The 20,156-nt window shown below is 50.4% G+C and overlaps 1 protein-coding gene across 1 annotated transcript in view; it reads right to left on the reverse strand.

Moving 5' to 3' along the window:
* The window catches only part of abcb7 (ATP binding cassette subfamily B member 7), a 94,154-nt gene that overhangs the window by 43,213 nt on the left and 30,785 nt on the right, over positions 1-20,156 (reverse strand). The window contains exons 7-11 of the mRNA XM_090221163.1: positions 11,418-11,506; positions 10,675-10,762; positions 8,720-8,894; positions 6,175-6,332; positions 5,610-5,773 (exon numbers count right to left, since the gene is read on the reverse strand). Of these exons, the coding sequence (XP_090077289.1) occupies positions 5,610-5,773; positions 6,175-6,332; positions 8,720-8,894; positions 10,675-10,762; positions 11,418-11,506 (674 nt within the window). The remainder of the gene's footprint in view (positions 1-5,609; positions 5,774-6,174; positions 6,333-8,719; positions 8,895-10,674; positions 10,763-11,417; positions 11,507-20,156) is intronic.

The following is a 20,156-nucleotide window of genomic DNA, read 5'->3' on the forward strand; positions in this document are numbered from 1 at the left end:
TTCTGATAAGACATATTTGATGTGGTGAAATACGGTGTGCTTAACAGAGTCAAAGATAATATTCTGTATTCTAGGAACACCAGCATGTCACTGTTGGAGCTAGACATATTTGATGTGGTGAAATACGGTGTGCTTAACAGAGTCAAAGATAATATTCTGTATTCTAGGAACACCAGCATGTCACTGTTGGAGCTAGACATATTTGATGTGGTGAAATACGGTGTGCTTAACAGAGTCAAAGATAATATTCTGTATTCTAGGAACACCAGCATGTCACTGTTGGAGCTAGACATATTTGATGTGGTGAAATACGGTGTGCTTAACAGAGTCAAAGATAATATTCTGTATTCTAGGAACACCAGCATGTCACTGTTGGAGCTAGACATATTTGATGTGGTGAAATACGGTGTGCTTAACAGAGTCAAAGATAATATTCTGTATTCTAGGAACACCAGCATGTCACTGTTGGAGCTAGACATATTTGATGTGGTGAAATACGGTGTGCTTAACAGAGTCAAAGATAATATTCTGTATTCTAGGAACACCAGCATGTCACTGTTGGAGCTAGACATATTTGATGTGGTGAAATACGGTGTGCTTAACAGAGTCAAAGATAATATTCTGTATTCTAGGAACACCAGCATGTCACTGTTGGAGCTAGACATATTTGATGTGGTGAAATACGGTGTGCTTAACAGAGTCAAAGATAATATTCTGTATTCTAGGAACACCAGCATGTCACTGTTGGAGCTAGACATATTTGATGTGGTGAAATACGGTGTGCTTAACAGAGTCAAAGATAATATTCTGTATTCTAGGAACACCAGCATGTCACTGTTGGAGCTAGACATATTTGATGTGGTGAAATACGGTGTGCTTAACAGAGTCAAAGATAATATTCTGTATTCTAGGAACACCAGCATGTCACTGTTGGAGCTAGACATATTTGATGTGGTGAAATACGGTGTGCTTAACAGAATCAAAGATAATATTCTGTATTCTAGGAACACCAGCATGTCACTGTTGGAGCTAGACATATTTGATGTGGTGAAATACGGTGTGCTTAACAGAGTCAAAGATAATATTCTGTATTCTAGGAACACCAGCATGTCACTGTTGGAGCTAGACATATTTGATGTGGTGAAATACGGTGTGCTTAACAGAGTCAAAGATAATATTCTGTATTCTAGGAACACCAGCATGTCACTGTTGGAGCTAGACATATTTGATGTGGTGAAATACGGTGTGCTTAACAGAATCAAAGATAATATTCTGTATTCTAGGAACACCAGCATGTCACTGTTGGAGCTAGACATATTTGATGTGGTGAAATACGGTGTGCTTAACAGAGTCAAAGATAATATTCTGTATTCTAGGAACACCAGCATGTCACTGTTGGAGCTAGGAACACCAGCATTACACTGTTGGAGCTAGGAACACCAGCATTCATTACACTGTTGGAGCTAGGAACACCAGCATTACACAGATGGAGCTAGGAACACCAGCATTACACTGTTGGAGCTAGGAACACCAGCATTTCACTGTTGGTGCTAGGAACACCAGCATTACACTGTTGGAGCTAGAAACACCAGCATTACACTGTTGGAGCTAGGAACACCAGCATTACACTGTTGGAGCTAGGAACACCAGCATTTCGCAACACCCACAATAACATCTGCTAAATATGTGTATGTGACCAATATATTTTTCTATGACTTCTGGGAAATAGGACTGACATTGTAACTATAGTAGAAAGACTACGCTTGCAGAGCGATGCTGAATAAGCACCTAAAGGTTTTAACCCAGAATCTGAAGATATAATTGGAGAGGATAAGTTAAATACAGGTTAGGACCATAAGAGGCACATTTACACTTCAACACTAGAACAGATTAGTGAAGCAGCCGGCCAATTATGTACCAAGTAGAGCTGGTGAATAAGGGTTTCTACACAGAGACAGATCCCAGACCCAGTGACCATGTTTACATGCTACCTATATCCTGTTATTATTCGGGAGACTCAAGTATTCTGTTTTTGAGTTGACGCATATAAACATCATATCCCGTTTACAATAAACCCCGAAAAGGTTGTATCCCAGTTACGTGAAACCAGAATAAGATGCCTGGGATATGCTGATCTGAGACGGGATACTGTGGCATGTCAACATCTTATCTGATCCGAGACGGGATACTGTGGCATGTCAACATCTTATCTGATCTGAGACGGGATACTGTGGCATGTCAACATCTTATCTGATCCGAGACGGGATACTGTGGCATGTCAACATCTTATCTGATCTGAGACGGGATACTGTGGCATGTCAACATCTTATCTGATCTGAGACGGGATACTGTGGCATGTCAACATCTTATCTGATCCGAGACGGGATACTGTGGCATGTCAACATCTTATCTGATCTGAGACGGGATACTGTGGCATGTCAACATCTTATCTGATCTGAGACGGGATACTGTGGCATGTCAACATCTTATCTGATCTGAGACGGGATACTGTGGCATGTCAACATCTTATCTGATCTGAGACGGGATACTGTGGCATGTCAACATCTTATCTGATCTGAGACGGGATACTGTGGCATGTCAACATCTTATCTGATCTGAGACGGGATACTGTGGCATGTCAACATCTTATCTGATCTGATACTGTGGCATGTCAACATCTTATGCGGTTGACGGTTGTTTTTCACAGTCAGCGAAGGGCATATCAGGGGTGGCAGTCTATTTTAGACAAGTTTCTGCTTATAATTACTGACATCTGGTAGGCCATATTATAATTAATGACATCTCGTAGGCCATATTATAATTAATGACATCTCGTAGGCCATATTATAATTAATGACATCTGGTAGGCCATATTATAATTAATGACATCTGGTAGGCCATATTATAATTAATGACATCTCGTAGGCCATATTATAATTAATGACATCTCGTAGGCCATATTATAATTCATGACATCTCGTAGGCCATATTATAATTCATGACATCTCGTAGGCCATATTATAATTAATGACATCTCGTAGGCCATATTATAATTAATGACATCTCGTAGGCCATATTATAATTAATGACATCTGGTAGGCTATATTATAATTAATGACATCTGGTAGGCTATATTATAATTAATGACATTTGGTAGGCCATATTATAATTAATGACATCTGGTAGGATATATTATAATTAATGACATTTGGTAGGCCATATTATAATTAATGACATCTGGTAGGCCATATTATAATTAATGACATCTGGTAGGCCATATTACAATTAATGACATCTGGTAGGCCATATTATAATTAATGACATCTGGTAGGCCATATTATAATTAATGACATCTCGTAGGCTATATTATAATTAATGACATCTCGTAGGCCATATTATAATTAATGACATCTCGTAGGCCATATTATAATTAATGACATCTGGTAGGCCATATTATAATTAATGACATCTCGTAGGCCATATTATAATTAATGACATTTGGTAGGCCATATTATAATTAATGACATCTGGTAGGCCATATTATAATTAATGACATCTCGTAGGCCATATTATAATTAATGACATCTGGTAGGCCATATTATAATTAATGACATCTGGTAGGCCATATTATAATTAATGACATCTCGTAGGCTATATTATAATTAATGACATCTCGTAGGCCATATTATAATTAATGACATCTGGTAGGCCATATTATAATTAATGACATCTGGTAGGCCATATTATAATTAATGACATTTGGTAGGCTATATTATAATTAATGACATCTGGTAGGCCATATTATAATTAATGACATATTGTAGGCCATATTATAATTAATGACATCTGGTAGGCCATATTATAATTAATGACATCTGGTAGGCCATATTATAATTAATGACATCTCGTAGGCCATATTATAATTAATGACATTTGGTAGGCTATATTATAATTAATGACATATTGTAGGCCATATTATAATTAATGACATCTGGTAGGCCATATTATAATTAATGACATTTGGTAGGCCATATTATAATTAATGACATCTGGTAGGCCATATTATAATTAATGACATCTCGTAGGCCATATTATAATTAATGACATTTGGTAGGCTATATTATAATTAATGACATCTTGTAGGCCATTTGTTTGTCAACTATAGTTAGATACAGCTTCTCTTCTGTCATAACTTGTTGCCCCAGAAGACTAAATAAAGTAGTGCTCAGCAGAACAGCGACAGAATGAATTTATTAGTAATGTAGTTAACACCAATAATTAATTTATTAGTAATGTAGTTAACACCGAGAATGAATTTATTAGTAATGTAGTGAACACCGGTAAAGTTGTCTGTTTCCATTAGGAACCGGGAGAAAACTCAACAGCACCAAGAACAGTGGAAAGATTGGTCCTGTGCAACATGTCAAATGTCATCAGTTTGACCGATTTTAAGGAAATCAAAAGCTGAGAAAAAGATTGAACATGTTTCTGATAAGACATATTTGATGTGGTGAAATACGGTGTGCTTAACAGAGTCAAAGATAATATTCTGTATTCTAGGAACACCAGCATGTCACTGTTGGAGCTAGACATATTTGATGTGGTGAAATACGGTGTGCTTAACAGAGTCAAAGATAATATTCTGTATTCTAGGAACACCAGCATGTCACTGTTGGAGCTAGACATATTTGATGTGGTGAAATACGGTGTGCTTAACAGAGTCAAAGATAACACATTAACCGCACTTTTGCATTTTCTATTTTCATATTTCTCCACTACTGTTCCTGAGACAAAATGCATATTTGTTATATCCTTTTACTGCAAGAAATGCATCATTCTACAGGAATTAATAACATATTACTCTAAATGTGTGAGGCCATAGGCCTACAGGTGAGGTCATAGGCCTACAGGTGAGGTCATAGGCCTACAGGTGAGGTCATAGGCCTACAGGTGAGGTCATAGGCCTACAGGTGAGGTCATAGGCCTACAGGTGAGGTCACAGGCCTACAGGTGAGGTCACAGGCCTACAGGTGAGGTCACAGGCCTACAGGTGAGGTCATAGGCCTACAGGTGAGGTCATAGGCCTACAGGTGAGGTCATAGGCCTAAAGGTGAGGTCATAGACCTACAGGTGAAGTCATAGGCCTACAGGTGAGGTCATAGGCTGACAGTCAGTGTCCAGACTTCAGTTACTATTCCATTTAACCCATATGAACTTCAATGAGGAATATTCTGTTTACTCAGGGTTATAGGGATACTTGTGAACAGGATATCAAAAGGTGCATGCAAACAGCTCATCCTGAATAAGACCTTAAGCGGGATATGAGCTACATTGTGGAATACTGTGAGCATGTAAACATGGACAATCAGACACGGCCAAACCAGGATGTTACAGATGAACACTGTTGACTAACGTTGCAAAATCCTGGAAACATTCCCAAAATGTCCTGCTCCTGAAATCCCGCTTGAACGATACTGGATTTCCTGGTTATTCCCTCACAATTCCAGGGACTTTGAGAAAACTACCAGAAATGTGCAACCCTACTGTTGACCAGTGCACTTCATATGACCATTTCAGACAGGTCAAGGCCTTTCTAAATGAGAGCTTACCCTGATCCGCTCCCTCCTACGATGGCCACCTTCTTCCCAGCCGGCACCTGGAAGGAGACGCCCTCTAGAACCTTCTGTCCTTCCAGGTACTCAAAGTAGACATCCTCAAACCTGATGGTGGCTTCTTGAGGGGTGACGAAGAGAGGAGGGGCCAGCTCTCTTTCCTAGAGTAGAGAGACAGGAGAGTTAGGACTACCTACTACAGACTTACCCCTAACCCCTGACCTCTAACCCTCCTGGGGAGGTGGAGGGGGTCACAAGGAGGGCAGAGGCCAGCTCCTTCTCCTATAGACAGAGGAGAGGACCTGGACTATAAGTATAGAACCTTTAGGAATACTGTGTGCAGCTAGTCAGTAATTAGAGTGTTCTAGAACTGGACTATAAGTATAGAACCTTTAGGAATACTGTGTGCAGCTAGTCAGTAATTAGAGTGTTCTAGAACTGGACTATAAGTATAGAACCTTTAGGAACACTGTGTGCAGCTAGTCAGTAATTACAGTGTTCTAGAACTGGAGAACCTAACCCTTAGGAAACCTTGTGTTACCTTGATCTTGTTGTGTGTTACCTTAATCTTGGTGTCAACACTGAGCAGTGTGAAGAGTGTATTCATGTCGATGAGGGCCTGGCGTGTCTCTCTGTACACGGTGCCCAGGAAGTTAAGAGGCAGAGAGAGCTGGAACAGCAGACCATTCACCATCACCAGGTCTCCTACTGTCATAGAGCCTGTCAACAACAACAGGAAGTTAAGAGACAGAGAGAGCTGAAACAGCAGACCATTCACCATCACCAGGTCTCCTACTGTCATAGAGGCTGTCAACAACAACAGGAAGTTAAGAGGCAGAGAGAGCTGGAACAGCAGACCATTCACCATCACCAGGTCTCCTACTGTCATAGAGCCTGTCAACAACAACAGGAAGTTAAGAGGCAGAGAGAGCTGGAACAGCAGACCATTCACCATCACCAGGTCTCCTACTGTCATAGAGGCTGTCAACAACAACAGGAAGTTAAGAGGCAGAGAGAGCTGGAACAGCAGACCATTCACCATCACCAGGTCTCCTACTGTCATAGAGCCTGTCAACAACAACAGGAAGTTAAGAGGCAGAGAGAGCTGGAACAGCAGACCATTCACCATCACCAGGTCTCCTACTGTCATAGAGCCTGTCAACAACAACAGGAAGTTAAGAGGCAGAGAGAGCTGGAACAGCAGACCATTCACCATCACCAGGTCTCCTACTGTCATAGAGCCTGTCAACAACAACAGGAAGTTAAGAGGCAGAGAGAGCTGGAACAGCAGACCATTCACCATCACCAGGTCTCCTACTGTCATAGAGCCTTCAACAACACACTGTCAAACATCCACAACTGATTAAAAGAGGAATCTGCAGGAATGGAATGTTGATTTTGTAATGTCAATTGATTTGGAAAGGGTTCTCAACATTCTATTTCTGGACCCTCTCCTCACCTGTCATGATGCCCTTGGTAGGACTAGGGTTAGTTAGGGTGTAGGGGTTAGGGTTAGTTAGGGTGTAGGGGTTAGGGTTAGTTAGGGTGTAGGGGTTAGGGTTATTTAGGGTGTAGGGGTTAGGGTTAGTTACGGTGTAGGGGTTAGGGTTAGTTAGGGTGTAGGGGTTAGGGTTAGTTACGGTGTAGGGTTTAGTTAGGGTGTAGGGGTTAGGGTTAGTTAGGGTGTAGGGGTTAGGGTTAGTTAGGGTGTAGGGGTTAGGGTTAGTTAGGGTGTAGGGGTTAGGGTTATTTAGGGTGTAGGGGTTATTTAGGGTGTAGGGGTTAGGGTTAGTTAGGGTGTAGGGGTTAGGGTTAGTTAGGGTGTAGGGGTTAGGGTTAGTTAGGGTGTAGGGGTTAGGGTTAGGGTGTATGGGTTAGGTTTAGTTAGGGTGTAGGGGTTAGTTAGGGTGTAGGGGTTAGTTAGGGTGTAGGGGTTAGTTACGGTGTAGGGGTTAGTTACGGTGTAGGGGTTAGGGTTATTTAGGGTGTAGGGGATAGTTAGGGTGTATGGGTTAGGTTTAGTTAGGGTGTAGGGGTTAGTTAGGGTGTAGGGTTAGTTAGGGTGTAGGGGTTAGGGTTAGTTAGGGTGTAGGGGTTAGTTACGGTGTAGGGGTTAGGGTTAGTTACGGTGTAGGGTTTAGTTAGGGTGTAGGGGTTAGGGTTAGTTAGGGTGTAGGGGTTAGGGTTAGTTAGAGTGTAGGGGATAGTTAGGTTGTATGGGTTAGGTTTAGTTAGGGTGTAGGGGTTAGTTAGGGTGTAGGGGTTAGTTAGGGTGTAGGGGTTAGGGTTAGTTAGGGTGTAGGGGTTAGGGTTATTTAGGGTGTAGGGGATAGTTAGGGTGTATGGGTTAGGTTTAGTTAGGGTGTAGGGGTTAGTTAGGGTGTAGGGGTTAGGGTTAGTTACGGTGTAGGGTTAGTTAGGGTGTAGGGGTTAGGGTTAGTTAGGGTGTAGGGGTTAGGGTTAGTTAGGGTGTAGGGGTTAGGGTTAGTTACGGTGTAGGGTTTAGTTAGGGTGTAGGGGTTAGGGTTAGTTAGGGTGTAGGGGTTAGGGTTAGTTAGGGTGTAGGGGATAGTTAGGGTGTATGGGTTAGGTTTAGTTAGGGTGTAGGGGTTAGTTAGGGTGTAGGGGTTAGTTAGGGTGTATGGGTTAGGGTTAGTTAGGGTGTAGGGGGTTAGGGTTAGTTAGGGTGTAGGGGTTAGTTAGGGTGTAGGGGTTAGGGTGTAGGGGTTAGTTAGGGTGAAGTAGTTAGGGTGTAGGGGACAGGGTTTAGGGGTTAGTTAGGGTGTAGGGGTTAGGGTGTAGGGGATAGGGTTTAGCAGTTAGTTAGGGTGTAGGGGTTAGGGTGTAGGGGTTAGGGGTGTAAGGGTTAGTTAGGGTGTAGGGGTTAGGGTGTAGTAGTTAAGGTTAGTTAGGGTGTAGGGGTTAGTTAGGGTGTAGGGATTCGGGTTAGTTAGGGTTTAGGGATTCGGGTTAGTTAGGGTGTAAGGGTTCGGGTGTAGGGGTTAGGGTTAGTTATGGTGTAGGGGTTAGGGTTAGTTAGGGTGTAGGGGTTTGGGTTAGTTAGGGTGTAGGGGTTCGGGTTAGTTAGGCTGTAGGGGTAGACTGACCTGCCATGATCCCCTTGCTAGCTAGTACCATGATACCAGTTAGGCCCACACTAAAGATGGCACTCTGTCCAAAGTTGAGCATGGCCAGGGTATAGGTGGTCTTCAGGGAGGAGGACTCGTAGCTCTTCAGATAACCATCATACTTCTCTGCTTCATACTTCTCATTGTTGAAATACTGGAACAGAGAGAGAGGGAGGTAAGGTGAGGTCAGACAGTATCGTGTAGTAGAATACTGGAACAGAGAGAGAGGGAGGTAAGGTCAGACAGTATTGTGTAGTAGAATACTGGAACAGAGAGAGAGGGAGGTAAGGTAAGATCAGGTGAGGTCAGACAGTATCGTGTAGTAGAATACTGGAACAGAGAGAGAGGGAGGTGAGGTCAGACAGTATTGTGTAGTAGAATACTGGAACAGAGAGAGAGGGAGGTAAGGTAAGATCAGGTGAGGTCAGACAGTATCGTGTAATAGAATACTGGAACAGAGAGAGAGGGAGGTAAGGTGAGGTCAGACAGTATTGTGTAGTAGAATACTGGAACAGAGAGAGAGGGAGGTAAGGTGAGGTCAGACAGTATTGTGTAGTAGAATACTGGAACAGAGAGAGAGAGGGAGGTAAGGTAAGATCAGGTGAGGTCAGACAGTATCGTGTAGTAGAATACTGGAACAGAGAGAGAGGGAGGTAAGGTGAGGTCAGACAGTATTGTGTAGTAGAATACTGGAACAGAGAGAGAGGGAGGTAAGGTAAGATCAGGTGAGGTCAGACAGTATCGTGTAGTAGAATACTGGAACAGAGAGAGAGGAAGGTAAGGTAAGATCAGGTCAGGTGAGATCAGATAAGTTGAGTTCAGGTGAGATCAGGTAAGGTCAAGTGAGGTCAGGTGAGGTCAGGTAAGGTCAGGTGAGATCAGGTAAGGTGAGGTCAGGTGAGGTCAGGAAAGGTAAGGTCAGGTGAGATCAGGTAAGGTCAAGTGAGGTCAGGAAAGGTAAGGTCAGGTGAGATCAGGTAAGGTCAGGTAAGGTCAGGTAAGGTCAGGTCAGGTCAGGTCAGGTCAGGTAAGGACAGGTCAGGTAAGTTCAGGTAAGGTCAGGTAAGTTCAGGTAAGGTCAGGTAAGGTGAAGTCAGGTAAGGTGAGATCAGGTAAGGTGAGATCAGGTAAGGTCAGGTCAGGTGAGATCAGGTGAGGTCAGGAAAGGTAAGGTAAGGTCAGGTAAGATCAGGAAAGGTAAGGTAAGGTCAGGTAAGGTGAGGTGAGGCGGGGGGGGTATTGCGGATGTCTGGGCGGGGGGGGTATTGCAGATGTCTGGGCGGGGGGGGGGGGTTTGCAGATGTCTGGGCGGGGGGGGGGGTTATTGTGGCAGTCCGGGCAGAGGGGGGGGGGGTATTGCGGATGTCTGGGCGGGGGGGGGTATTGCGGATGTCTGGGCGGGGGGGGGGTATTGCGGATGTCTGGGCGGGGGGGGGTATTGCGGATGTCTGGGCGGGGGGGTATTGCGGATGTCTGGGCGGGGGGGGGGGGGGGGGGGGGGGGGGGGGGGGGGGGTTTGCAGATGTCTGGGCGGGGGGGGGGGGGGGGTTGCAGATGACTGGGCAGGGGGGGGGGGGAATATTGTGGATGTCTGGGAAGGGGGGGGGGTTATTGTTTTGCAGAAGTCCGGGCAGAGGGGGTTATTGCGGATGTCTGGGCAGGGGGGGGGGGGGGGGGGGGTATTGTGGAAGTCCGGGCAGGGGGGGGGGGGGGTATTGCAGATGACTGGGCAGGGAGGGGGGGGTATTGCAGATGACTGGGCAGGGAGGGGGGGGGGGGGCTATTGTGGATGTCTGGGCGGGGGGGTGGGGGGCTGGATTAATTCCTCCAAATAACATGAATATCTGTCCATGTGACTGAGCAGCAGACGATTAAGGCGGAGAAGGAAGGTGGAGAAGGAGAGAGCAGAGAGGTGGAGAGAGAAACGGTCTCACCTTAACGGTCTCATAGTTGAGTAAAGAGTCAATAGCAGCGTTTCCTGCCTCGTTGTCTGCCTTGTTCATCTCTATCCTGAACCGAGTCCTAGAGAACAAGATGGACGACAAGGGGTACACAGCTGGGAAGATTTCACAGGAAAAGGTAGCTTCAGCTTTTCTAAACTGCTAGCTATAGCTAGGCCAACCACATTCAGAGCATTCGGTCAGTATTCAGACCACTTTTCCATTTAGTTACGTTACAGCCTTTTTTCCTCATCAATGTTGAACACAACACCCCATGATGTCAAAGCAAAAGTTTAGAATTTTTTACAAATGTATAAAAATAAACTGAAATATTACATTTACAGTACCAGTCAACAGTCTGGACACACCTACTCATTCAAGGGGTTTTTCTTTATTTTTACTATTTTCTACATTGTAGAATAATAGTGAAGACATCAAAACTATGAAATAACACATATGGAATCATGTAGAAACCAAAAAAGTTGTTAAACAAATGAAAATATAATTTCAGATTTTTCGAAGTAGCATTCTCTCAACCAGCTTCACCTGGAAGGCTTTTCCAACAGTCTTGAAATCCTCATCTAATTTGGAATAAGGCTGCAACATATCAAAATGTGGAAAAAGTAAATGGGTCTGAATACTTTCTGAAGGCACTGTATTTACCTAGTACAATGAACACCAAACGGTTAGCTACGGTGAAGGCCATCTGTCAACAACAACAACCTAGTGGACTGTACCTCCACTGTGTGACAGCAATGGTGAAGGCTGTATACGCTCCCAGAGTACCCAGAGTCACCGCAGCAAATTCCACCCCGCATTTATAATACTGAGGAGAGAGAGAGAGAGAGAGAGAGAGAGAGATACATGTTAATATTGTAGAAAAGAAGAAAGAATAATGCTGAGTAAAGAGGGAGAAAGACAAAACTGGAGCTGGATAAAGACATTACCAAGCTATCATTACAACATATGACTATAGCTAGAACAGAGCAGAACATCAGGAGAAAAACAAGACGAGCCATTAGTCTCACCAGGTAGATAACACTAATATAATATAAAGACTCCAGCCACCTAACCCATAGACTGTTCACTCTGCTCCCTAAACTGTGGATTTGCACAAACTGTCAGAAACAGTGTCAGTTAAGCTCATCTGCGTGCTCGTCGTCCTCACCAGGATCTTGACCCGACTGCAGTTCGGCGTCGTGACCGACTTCCTAACCGACTGTACCGGGCAGATGGCAGACCACATGTCTGGTGTAGTGTGGGCGAGCGGTTTGCTGATATCAACTTTGAACAGACGAGATCCTGAGGAGGCCCGATGTAGCAAAGATCTGTACACAATTCCTGGAAGATAAAACTGTCCTCGAGTACGTTCCAGTTCCCGGCAATATCCAACAACACAGCCATCGAAGAGGAATGGGACAACATTCCACAGGCCACAATCCACAGCCTGATCAACTCAACACGAAGGAGATGTCATACGACAATGGGCCTAAGGATCTTGGCACGGTGTCTCTGTGCATTCAAACTGTATCGATAAAATGGCGGTGTGTGAAGCTCGCCGCCATTAAACTCTGGAGTGAAGAATCACGCTTCACCATCTGGCATTCTGACGGACAAATCTCGGTTTGGCGGATGCCAGAAGAACGTTACCTGCCGCAATGCATCGTGCCAACTGTAAAGTTTGGTGGATGGGGAATAATGGTCTGGGGATGTTTTTCATGGATGGGACTAGGCCCCTTAGTTCCAGTGAAGGAACATCTTAACACAACAGCATACAATAACATTCTAGACAATTCTGTGCTTCCAACTTTGCGGCAACAGTTGGGGGCCTTTTCATGTTTCAGCACAAAGAGGTCCATACAGAAATAGTTTGTCTAGATTGGTGTGGAAGAACTTGACTTGGCTGCACAGAACCCTGACCTCAACCCCAATGAACACCTTTGGGATGAATTGGAACACCGAATGCGAGCCAGGCCTAATCACCCCCAACATCAGTGCCCTGACCTCACTAATGGTCTCGTGGCTGAATGGAAGCAAGTCTCTGCATCAATGTTCCAACATCTATTAAAAAGTCTTCCCAGAAGAGTGGAGGCTGTTACAGCTGCAAAGGGGGACCAACTCCATATTAATGCCCGTGATTTTGGAATAAGATGTTGGACAAGCAGGTGTTCACATACTTTTGGTCATGTGGTGGACTTCCATAGAAATGTTTACCTGGTACCTGGGGACCTTCAGATGAGTCTTGTGAGGCCTGTGGGCATCCTAGATCAAAACCACATCAGTGTAGCCCAAACTGTTCAGACAGAAGTTGGCAGATCAGCTGTACCGACTTCAGATGAGACCCAAGACGCTTGTGGTGGGGTTGTAGAACAAAACGGAGAACACCATCGTGTTCCTGAGAGTCACCCAAACCACTCCAGAGACGTGAGAAGACCAAATTTGGGATAATCTGTGTTACGTTCCCCAGTTTATGTGTTGTAGTTTGTGTTTGTGCATGTGCTTATTTCAGGAAATGGCTTCCTGAAATCCCTCAAGCAGCTGATTGGTCAACTCCAGGGCTAATTGGAGAGCTGACCCCGCCCCCTCGTCAAGACTCAGCTGTCTCCAATTACCCATTCAATCTGAAGCTATATAAAAGCCAGTGTTCCGTTAAGCAGAGAGAGATTTTTGCTGGGAGGTCATTGCATAGGGTATTTGCTAGAGATTTGCTGGGAGGTCATTGCAGAGAGATTTTGCTGGAGGTTGATTTGCTGGGAGTTCATTGCTGGGAAGTGGTATGTTCTGTGAGTTTGTTGCTCAGGTAGAGCTTAGTTGATGTCCTTTGTTTCTTAGTTTGTTTGTGAAATTGTTTAATATTCTGTTTCATTTGTTCCCAGGGGGGAAGAGGAAGGCACCTTGGGAGTGCTTAGGCAAGAGGCCCGCGGGCATACATATACCCGTAGTATATTCACTGTCTAGGCACACTAGGTAAGACCTGGGCGGACCACCCCCTGTATTTTGGTTATAGGGCACCAGGTGGTGCTAAATTAGGTAAGTAGTGGGTAGGCAGGTAAGATAGGAGAGGGGGGGGATTTGAGATTTACTTTCTTTGCTTTGGTTCCGTCCAGCCCCTTTTCCCTATATTACCGTGTAAAGGAATAAAGTCCTTGTAAACGGTACCACATTCTGCCTGTTGTCATCCTTACTCGCACCTACAGTCCATACCTTTTTCGCTTCACGGAGAGTTTAGTTGTAGCAGGGTGTTGCATTCCCTCTTCATAGAGGCGTGCGTAACAATCTGACAAACCCTGCTCTAGCCCAGACACCTTTCACCAGATGCAGAAGTCGACATCGGCGGATGTGGTATATTGAGACGCATCCAATGCCAAAAAAAACATACCTCTGGCTTAAACAGGCAGATATTTATGTGGATTGTATTACGATAATTTAATTTCCAAGAGGGTGCTGACATTGACCTTGGGCGTTTTAAAGTGTTCATAGAATATAAATCCATATTCTGAGTCTCTAATATTTTTGCCCATGTACTAACTTATAAAACAGCTCATTGTTTGCACAACTGCATCTTTTCCGTAGGACAATCGAGAAACGCAGGGCAGGATCAACTGAGGAGTCAAAACGCAGGGCAGGATCAACTAGGGAGTCAAAACGCAGGATCAACTAGGGAATCAGTGTTTATTTCACCTTTATTTAACTAGGCAAATCAGTTTTGAACAAATTCTTATTTTCAATGACGGACTGGGAACAGTGGGTTAACTGCCTGTTCAGGGGCAGAACGACATGTGTACCTTGTCAGCTCGGGGATTTCAACTTGCAAGCTTTCGGTTACGAGTCCAACGCTCTACCCACTAGGCAACCCTCGACCCCCAAGTCTTGGGGTCGAGGATGGGCGGAATTAAAGATTTGGGAAAAAGACATTGTTACATTTGAGCACATCCAAGTTGTTAAGATTATACCCCGTATAAGACTACAGTACAGGGTTAGAGTCGGTACTCGGGGGCAGAGTCGGTACTCGGGGGCAGAGTCGGGGCAGTGTCGGTACTCGGGGGCAGTGTCGGTACTCGGGGGCAGTGTCGGTACTCGGGGGCAGAGTCGGTACTCGGGGGCAGTGTCGGTACTCGGGGGCAGTGTCGGGGCAGTGTCGGTACTCGGGGGCAGAGTCGGTACTCGGGGGCAGTGTCGGTACTCGGGGGCAGTGTCGGTACTCGGGGGCAGTGTCGGTACTCGGGGGCAGTGTCGGTACTCGGGGGCAGTGTCGGTGCAGAGTCGGTACTCGGGGGCAGAGTCGGGGCAGAGTCGGTACTCGGGGGCAGAGTCGGGGCAGTGTCGGTACTCGGGGGCAGAGTCGGGGCAGAGTCGGTACTCGGGGGCAGAGTCGGGGCAGAGTCGGTACTCGGGGGCAGAGTCGGGGCAGAGTCGGTACTCGGGGGCAGAGTCGGGGCAGAGTCGGTACTCGGGGGCAGAGTCGGTACTCGGGGGCAGAGTCGGGGCAGAGTCGGTACTCGGGGGCAGAGTCGGGGCAGAGTCGGGGCAGAGTCGGTACTCGGGGGCAGAGTCGGGGCAGAGTCGGGGCAGAGTCGGTACTCGGGGGCAGAGTCGGGGCAGAGTCGGTACTCGGGGGCAGAGTCGGTACTCGGGGGCAGAGTCGGGACTCGGGGGCAGAGTCGGTACTCGGGGGCAGAGTCGGGGCAGAGTCGGTACTCGGGGGCAGAGTCGGGGCAGAGTCGGTACTCGGGGGCAGAGTCGGGGCAGAGTCGGTACTCGGGGGCAGAGTCGGGGCAGAGTCGGTACTCGGGGGCAGAGTCGGGGCAGAGTCGGTACTCGGGGGCAGAGTCGGGGCAGAGTCGGTACTCGGGGGCAGAGTCGGGGCAGAGTCGGTACTCGGGGGCAGAGTCGGTACTCGGGGGCAGAGTCGGGGCAGAGTCGGTACTCGGGGGCAGAGTCGGGGCAGAGTCGGTACTCGGGGGCAGAGTCGGGGCAGAGTCGGTACTCGGGGGCAGAGTCGGGGCAGAGTCGGGGCAGAGTCGGTACTCGGGGGCAGAGTCGGGGCAGAGTCGGTACTCGGGGGCAGAGTCGGGGCAGAGTCGGTACTCGGGGGCAGAGTCGGGGCAGAGTCGGTACTCGGGGGCAGAGTCGGGGCAGAGTCGGTACTCGGGGGCAGAGTCGGGGCAGAGTCGGTACTCGGGGGCAGAGTCGGGGCAGAGTCGGTACTCGGGGGCAGAGTCGGGGCAGAGTCGGTACTCGGGGGCAGAGTCGGGGCAGAGTCGGGGCAGAGTCGGTACTCGGGGGCAGAGTCGGGGGCAGAGTCGGTACTCGGGGGCAGAGTCGGTACTCGGGGGCAGAGTCGGGGCAGAGTCGGTACTCGGGGGCAGAGTCGGTACTCGGGGGCAGAGTCGGTACTCGGGGGCAGAGTCGGTACTCGGGGGCAGAGTCGGTACTCGGGGGCAGAGTCGGTACTCGGGGGCAGAGTCGGTACTCGGGGGCAGAGTCGGTACTCGGGGGCAGAGTCGGTACTCGGGGGCAGAGTCGGTACTCGGGGGCAGAGTCGGTACTCGGGGGCAGAGTTGGTGCAGAGTCGGTACTCGGGGGCAGAGTCGGTACTCGGGGGCAGAGTCGGTGCAGAGTCGGTACTCGGGGGCAGAGTCGGTGCAGAGTCGGTACTCGGGGGCAGAGTCGGTGCAGAGTCGGTACTCTGGGGGCAGAGTCGGTACTCTGGGGGCAGAGTCGGTACTCTGGGGGCAGAGTCTCTGGGGGCAGAGTCTCTGGGGGCAGAGTCTCTGGGGGCAGAGTCTCTGGGGGCAGAGTCTCTGGGGGCAGAGTCGGTACTCTGGGGGCAGAGTCGGTACTCTGGGGCAGAGTCGGTACTCTGGGGCAGTGACGGTGCAGTGTCGGTGCAGAGTCGGTACTCTCGGGGGCAGAGTCGGTACTCTCGGGGGCAGAGTCGGTACTCTCGGGGGCAGAGTCGGTACTCTCGGGGGCAGAGTCGGTACTCTCGGGGGCAGAGTCGGTACTCTGGGGGCAGAGTCGGTACTCTGGGGGCAGAGTCGGTACTCTGGGGCGGTGTCGGTACAGTGTCGGTACTCGGGGGCAGTGTCGGTACTCGGGGGCAGTGTCGGGGCAGTGTCGGTACTCTGGGGCAGTGTCGGTACTCTGGGGCAGTGTCGGGGCAGTGTCGGAACTCGGGGGCAGTGTCGGTGCAGAGTCGGTACTGGGGGGCAGAGTCGGTACTGGGGGGCAGAGTCGGTACTCGGGGGCAGAGTCGGTACAGTGTCAGGTACTCGGGGGGCAGTGTCGGTACAGTGTCAGGTACTCGGGGGCAGTGTCGGTACTCGGGGGCAGTGTCGGGGCAGTGTCGGTACTCGGGGGCAGTGTCGGGGCAGTGTCGGTACTCTGGGGCAGTGTCGGGGCAGTGTCGGTACTCGGGGGCAGTGTCGGTGCAGAGTCGGTACTCGGGGGCAGAGTCGGTACTGGGGGGCAGAGTCGGTACTCGGGGGCAGAGTCGGTACAGTGTCAGGTACTCGGGGGGCAGAGTCGGTGCAGAGTCGGTACTCGGGGGCAGAGTCGGTGCAGAGTCGGTACTCTGGGGGCAGAGTCGGTACTCTGGGGGCAGAGTCGGTACTCTGGGGGCAGAGTCGGTACTCTGGGGGCAGAGTCGGTACTCTGGGGGCAGTGACGGTACTCTGGGGGCAGTGACGGTACTCTGGGGCAGTGACGGTGCAGTGTCGGTGCAGTGTCGGTACTCTGGGGCAGTGACGGTGCAGTGTCGGTGCAGTGTCGGTACTCTCGGGGGCAGAGTCGGTACTCTCGGGGGCAGAGTCGGGGCAGTGTCGGTACTCTGGGGCAGTGTCGGGGCAGTGTCGGTACTCGGGGGCAGTGTCGGTGCAGAGTCGGTACTCGGGGGCAGAGTCGGTACTCGGGGGCAGAGTCGGTACTCGGGGGCAGTGTCGGTACTCGGGGGCAGTGTCGGGGCAGTGTCGGTACTCGGGGGCAGTGTCGGGGCAGTGTCGGTACTCTGGGGCAGTGTCGGGGCAGTGTCGGTACTCGGGGGCAGTGTCGGTGCAGAGTCGGTACTCGGGGGCAGAGTCGGTACTGGGGGGCAGAGTCGGTACTCGGGGGCAGAGTCGGTACAGTGTCAGGTACTCGGGGGGCAGAGTCGGTGCAGAGTCGGTACTCGGGGGCAGAGTCGGTGCAGAGTCGGTACTCTGGGGGCAGAGTCGGTACTCTGGGGGCAGAGTCGGTACTCTGGGGGCAGAGTCGGTACTCTGGGGGCAGAGTCGGTACTCTGGGGGCAGAGTCGGTACTCTGGGGGCAGAGTCGGTACTCTGGGGGCAGAGTCGGTACTCTGGGGCAGAGTCGGTACTCTGGGGCAGAGTCGGTACTCTGGGGGCAGTGACGGTACTCTGGGGCAGTGACGGTGCAGTGTCGGTGCAGTGTCGGTACTCTGGGGCAGTGACGGTGCAGTGTCGGTGCAGTGTCGGTACTCTCGGGGGCAGAGTCGGTACTCTCGGGGGCAGAGTCGGGGCAGTGTCGGTACTCTGGGGCAGTGTCGGGGCAGTGTCGGTACTCGGGGGCAGTGTCGGTGCAGAGTCGGTACTCGGGGGCAGAGTCGGTACTCGGGGGCAGAGTCGGTACTCGGGGGCAGAGTCGGTACTCGGGGGCAGAGTCGGTACTCGGGGGCAGAGTCGGTACTCGGGGGCAGAGTCGGTACTCGGGGGCAGAGTCGGGGCAGTGTCGGTACTCGGGGGCAGAGTCGGGGCAGAGTCGGTACTCGGGGGCAGAGTCGGGGCAGTGTCGGTACTCGGGGGCAGTGTCGGTGCAGAGTCGGTACTGGGGGGCAGAGTCGGTACAGTGTCAGGTACTCGGGGGGCAGTGTCGGTACAGTGTCAGGTACTCGGGGGGCAGTGTCGGTACTCGGGGGCAGTGTCGGTACAGTGTGGGTACTCGGGGGCAGTGTCGGTACAGTGTGGGTACTCGGGGGCAGTGTCGGTACAGTGTGGGTACTCGGGGGCAGTGTCGGTACAGTGTGGGTACTCGGGGGCAGTGTCGGTACAGTGTCGGTACTCGGGGGCAGTGTCGGTACAGTGTCGGTACTCGGGGGCAGTGTGGGTACTCGGGGGCAGTGTCGGGGCAGTGTCGGTACTCGGGGGCAGTGTCGGGGCAGTGTCGGTACTCTGGGGCAGTGTCGGTACTCGGGGGCAGTGTCGGTGCAGAGTCGGTACTCGGGGGCAGAGTCGGTACTGGGGGGCAGAGTCAGTACTCTGGGGCAGAGTCGGTACAGTGTCAGGTACTCGGGGGGCAGTGTCGGTACAGTGTCAGGTAAACGGGGGCAGTGTTGGTACTCGGGGGCAGTGTTAGTACTCGGGGGCAGTGTCGGTACTCGGGGGCAGTGTCGGTACAGTGTTGGTACTCGAGGGCAGTGTCGGTACAGTGTGGGTACTCGGGGGCAGTGTCGGTACAGTGTGGGTACTCGGGGGCAGTGTCGGTACAGTGTGGGTACTCGGGGGCAGTGTCGGTACAGTGTGGGTACTCGGGGGCAGTGTCGGTACAGTGTGGGTACTCGGGGGCAGTGTCAGTGCAGTGTCGGTACTCGGGTGCAGTGTCGGTACTCGGGGGCAGTGTCGGTTCTCGGGGGCAGTGTTGGTACTCGGGGGTGTCGGTACAGTGTGGGTACTCGGGGGCAGTGTCGGTACAGTGTGGGTACTCGGGGGCAGTGTCGGTACAGTGTGGGTACTCGGGGGCAGTGTCGGTACAGTGTCGGTTCTCGGGGGCAGTGTCGGTACAGTGTCGGTACTCGGGGGCAGTGTCGGTACTCGGGGGCAGTGTCGGTACAGTGTCAGTACTCGGGGCAGTGTCGGTACTCGGGGGCAGTGTCGGGGCAGTGTCGGTACTCGGGGGCAGTGTCGGGGCAGAGTCGGTACTCGGGGGCAGTGTCGGTACAGTGTCGGTACTCGGGGGCAGTGTCGGTACAGTGTCGGTACTCGGGGGCAGTGTCGGTACAGTGTCGGTACTCGGGGGCAGTGTCGGTACAGTGTCGGTACTCGGGGGCAGTGTCGGTACTCGGGGGCAGTGTCGGTACTCGGGGGCAGTGTCGGTGCAAAGTCGGTACTCGGGGGCAGTGTCGGTACAGTGTCGGTACTTGGGGGCAGAGTCGGTACTCGGGGGCAGTGTCGGTACAGTGTCGGTACTCGGGGGCAGTGTCGGTACTCTGGGGCAGTGTCAGGGCAGTGTCGGTACTCTAGGGCAGCGTCGGGGCAGTGTCGGTACTCGGGGGCAGTGTCGGTGCAGTGTCGGTACTCGGGGGCAGTGTCGGTACAATGTCGGTACTCGGGGGCAGAGTCGGTACTCGGGGGCAGAGTCGGTACTCGGGGGCAGAGTCGGTACTCGGGGGCAGAGTCGGTACTCGGGGGCAGAGTCGGTACTCGGGGGCAGAGTCGGTACTCGGGGGCAGAGTCGGTACTCGGGGGCAGAGTCGGTACTCG

This window comes from Oncorhynchus mykiss, chromosome 25, assembly GCF_057628025.1.
Source record: "Oncorhynchus mykiss isolate SJ-2025 chromosome 25, ASM5762802v1, whole genome shotgun sequence".
Lineage (NCBI taxonomy): Eukaryota > Metazoa > Chordata > Actinopteri > Salmoniformes > Salmonidae > Oncorhynchus > Oncorhynchus mykiss.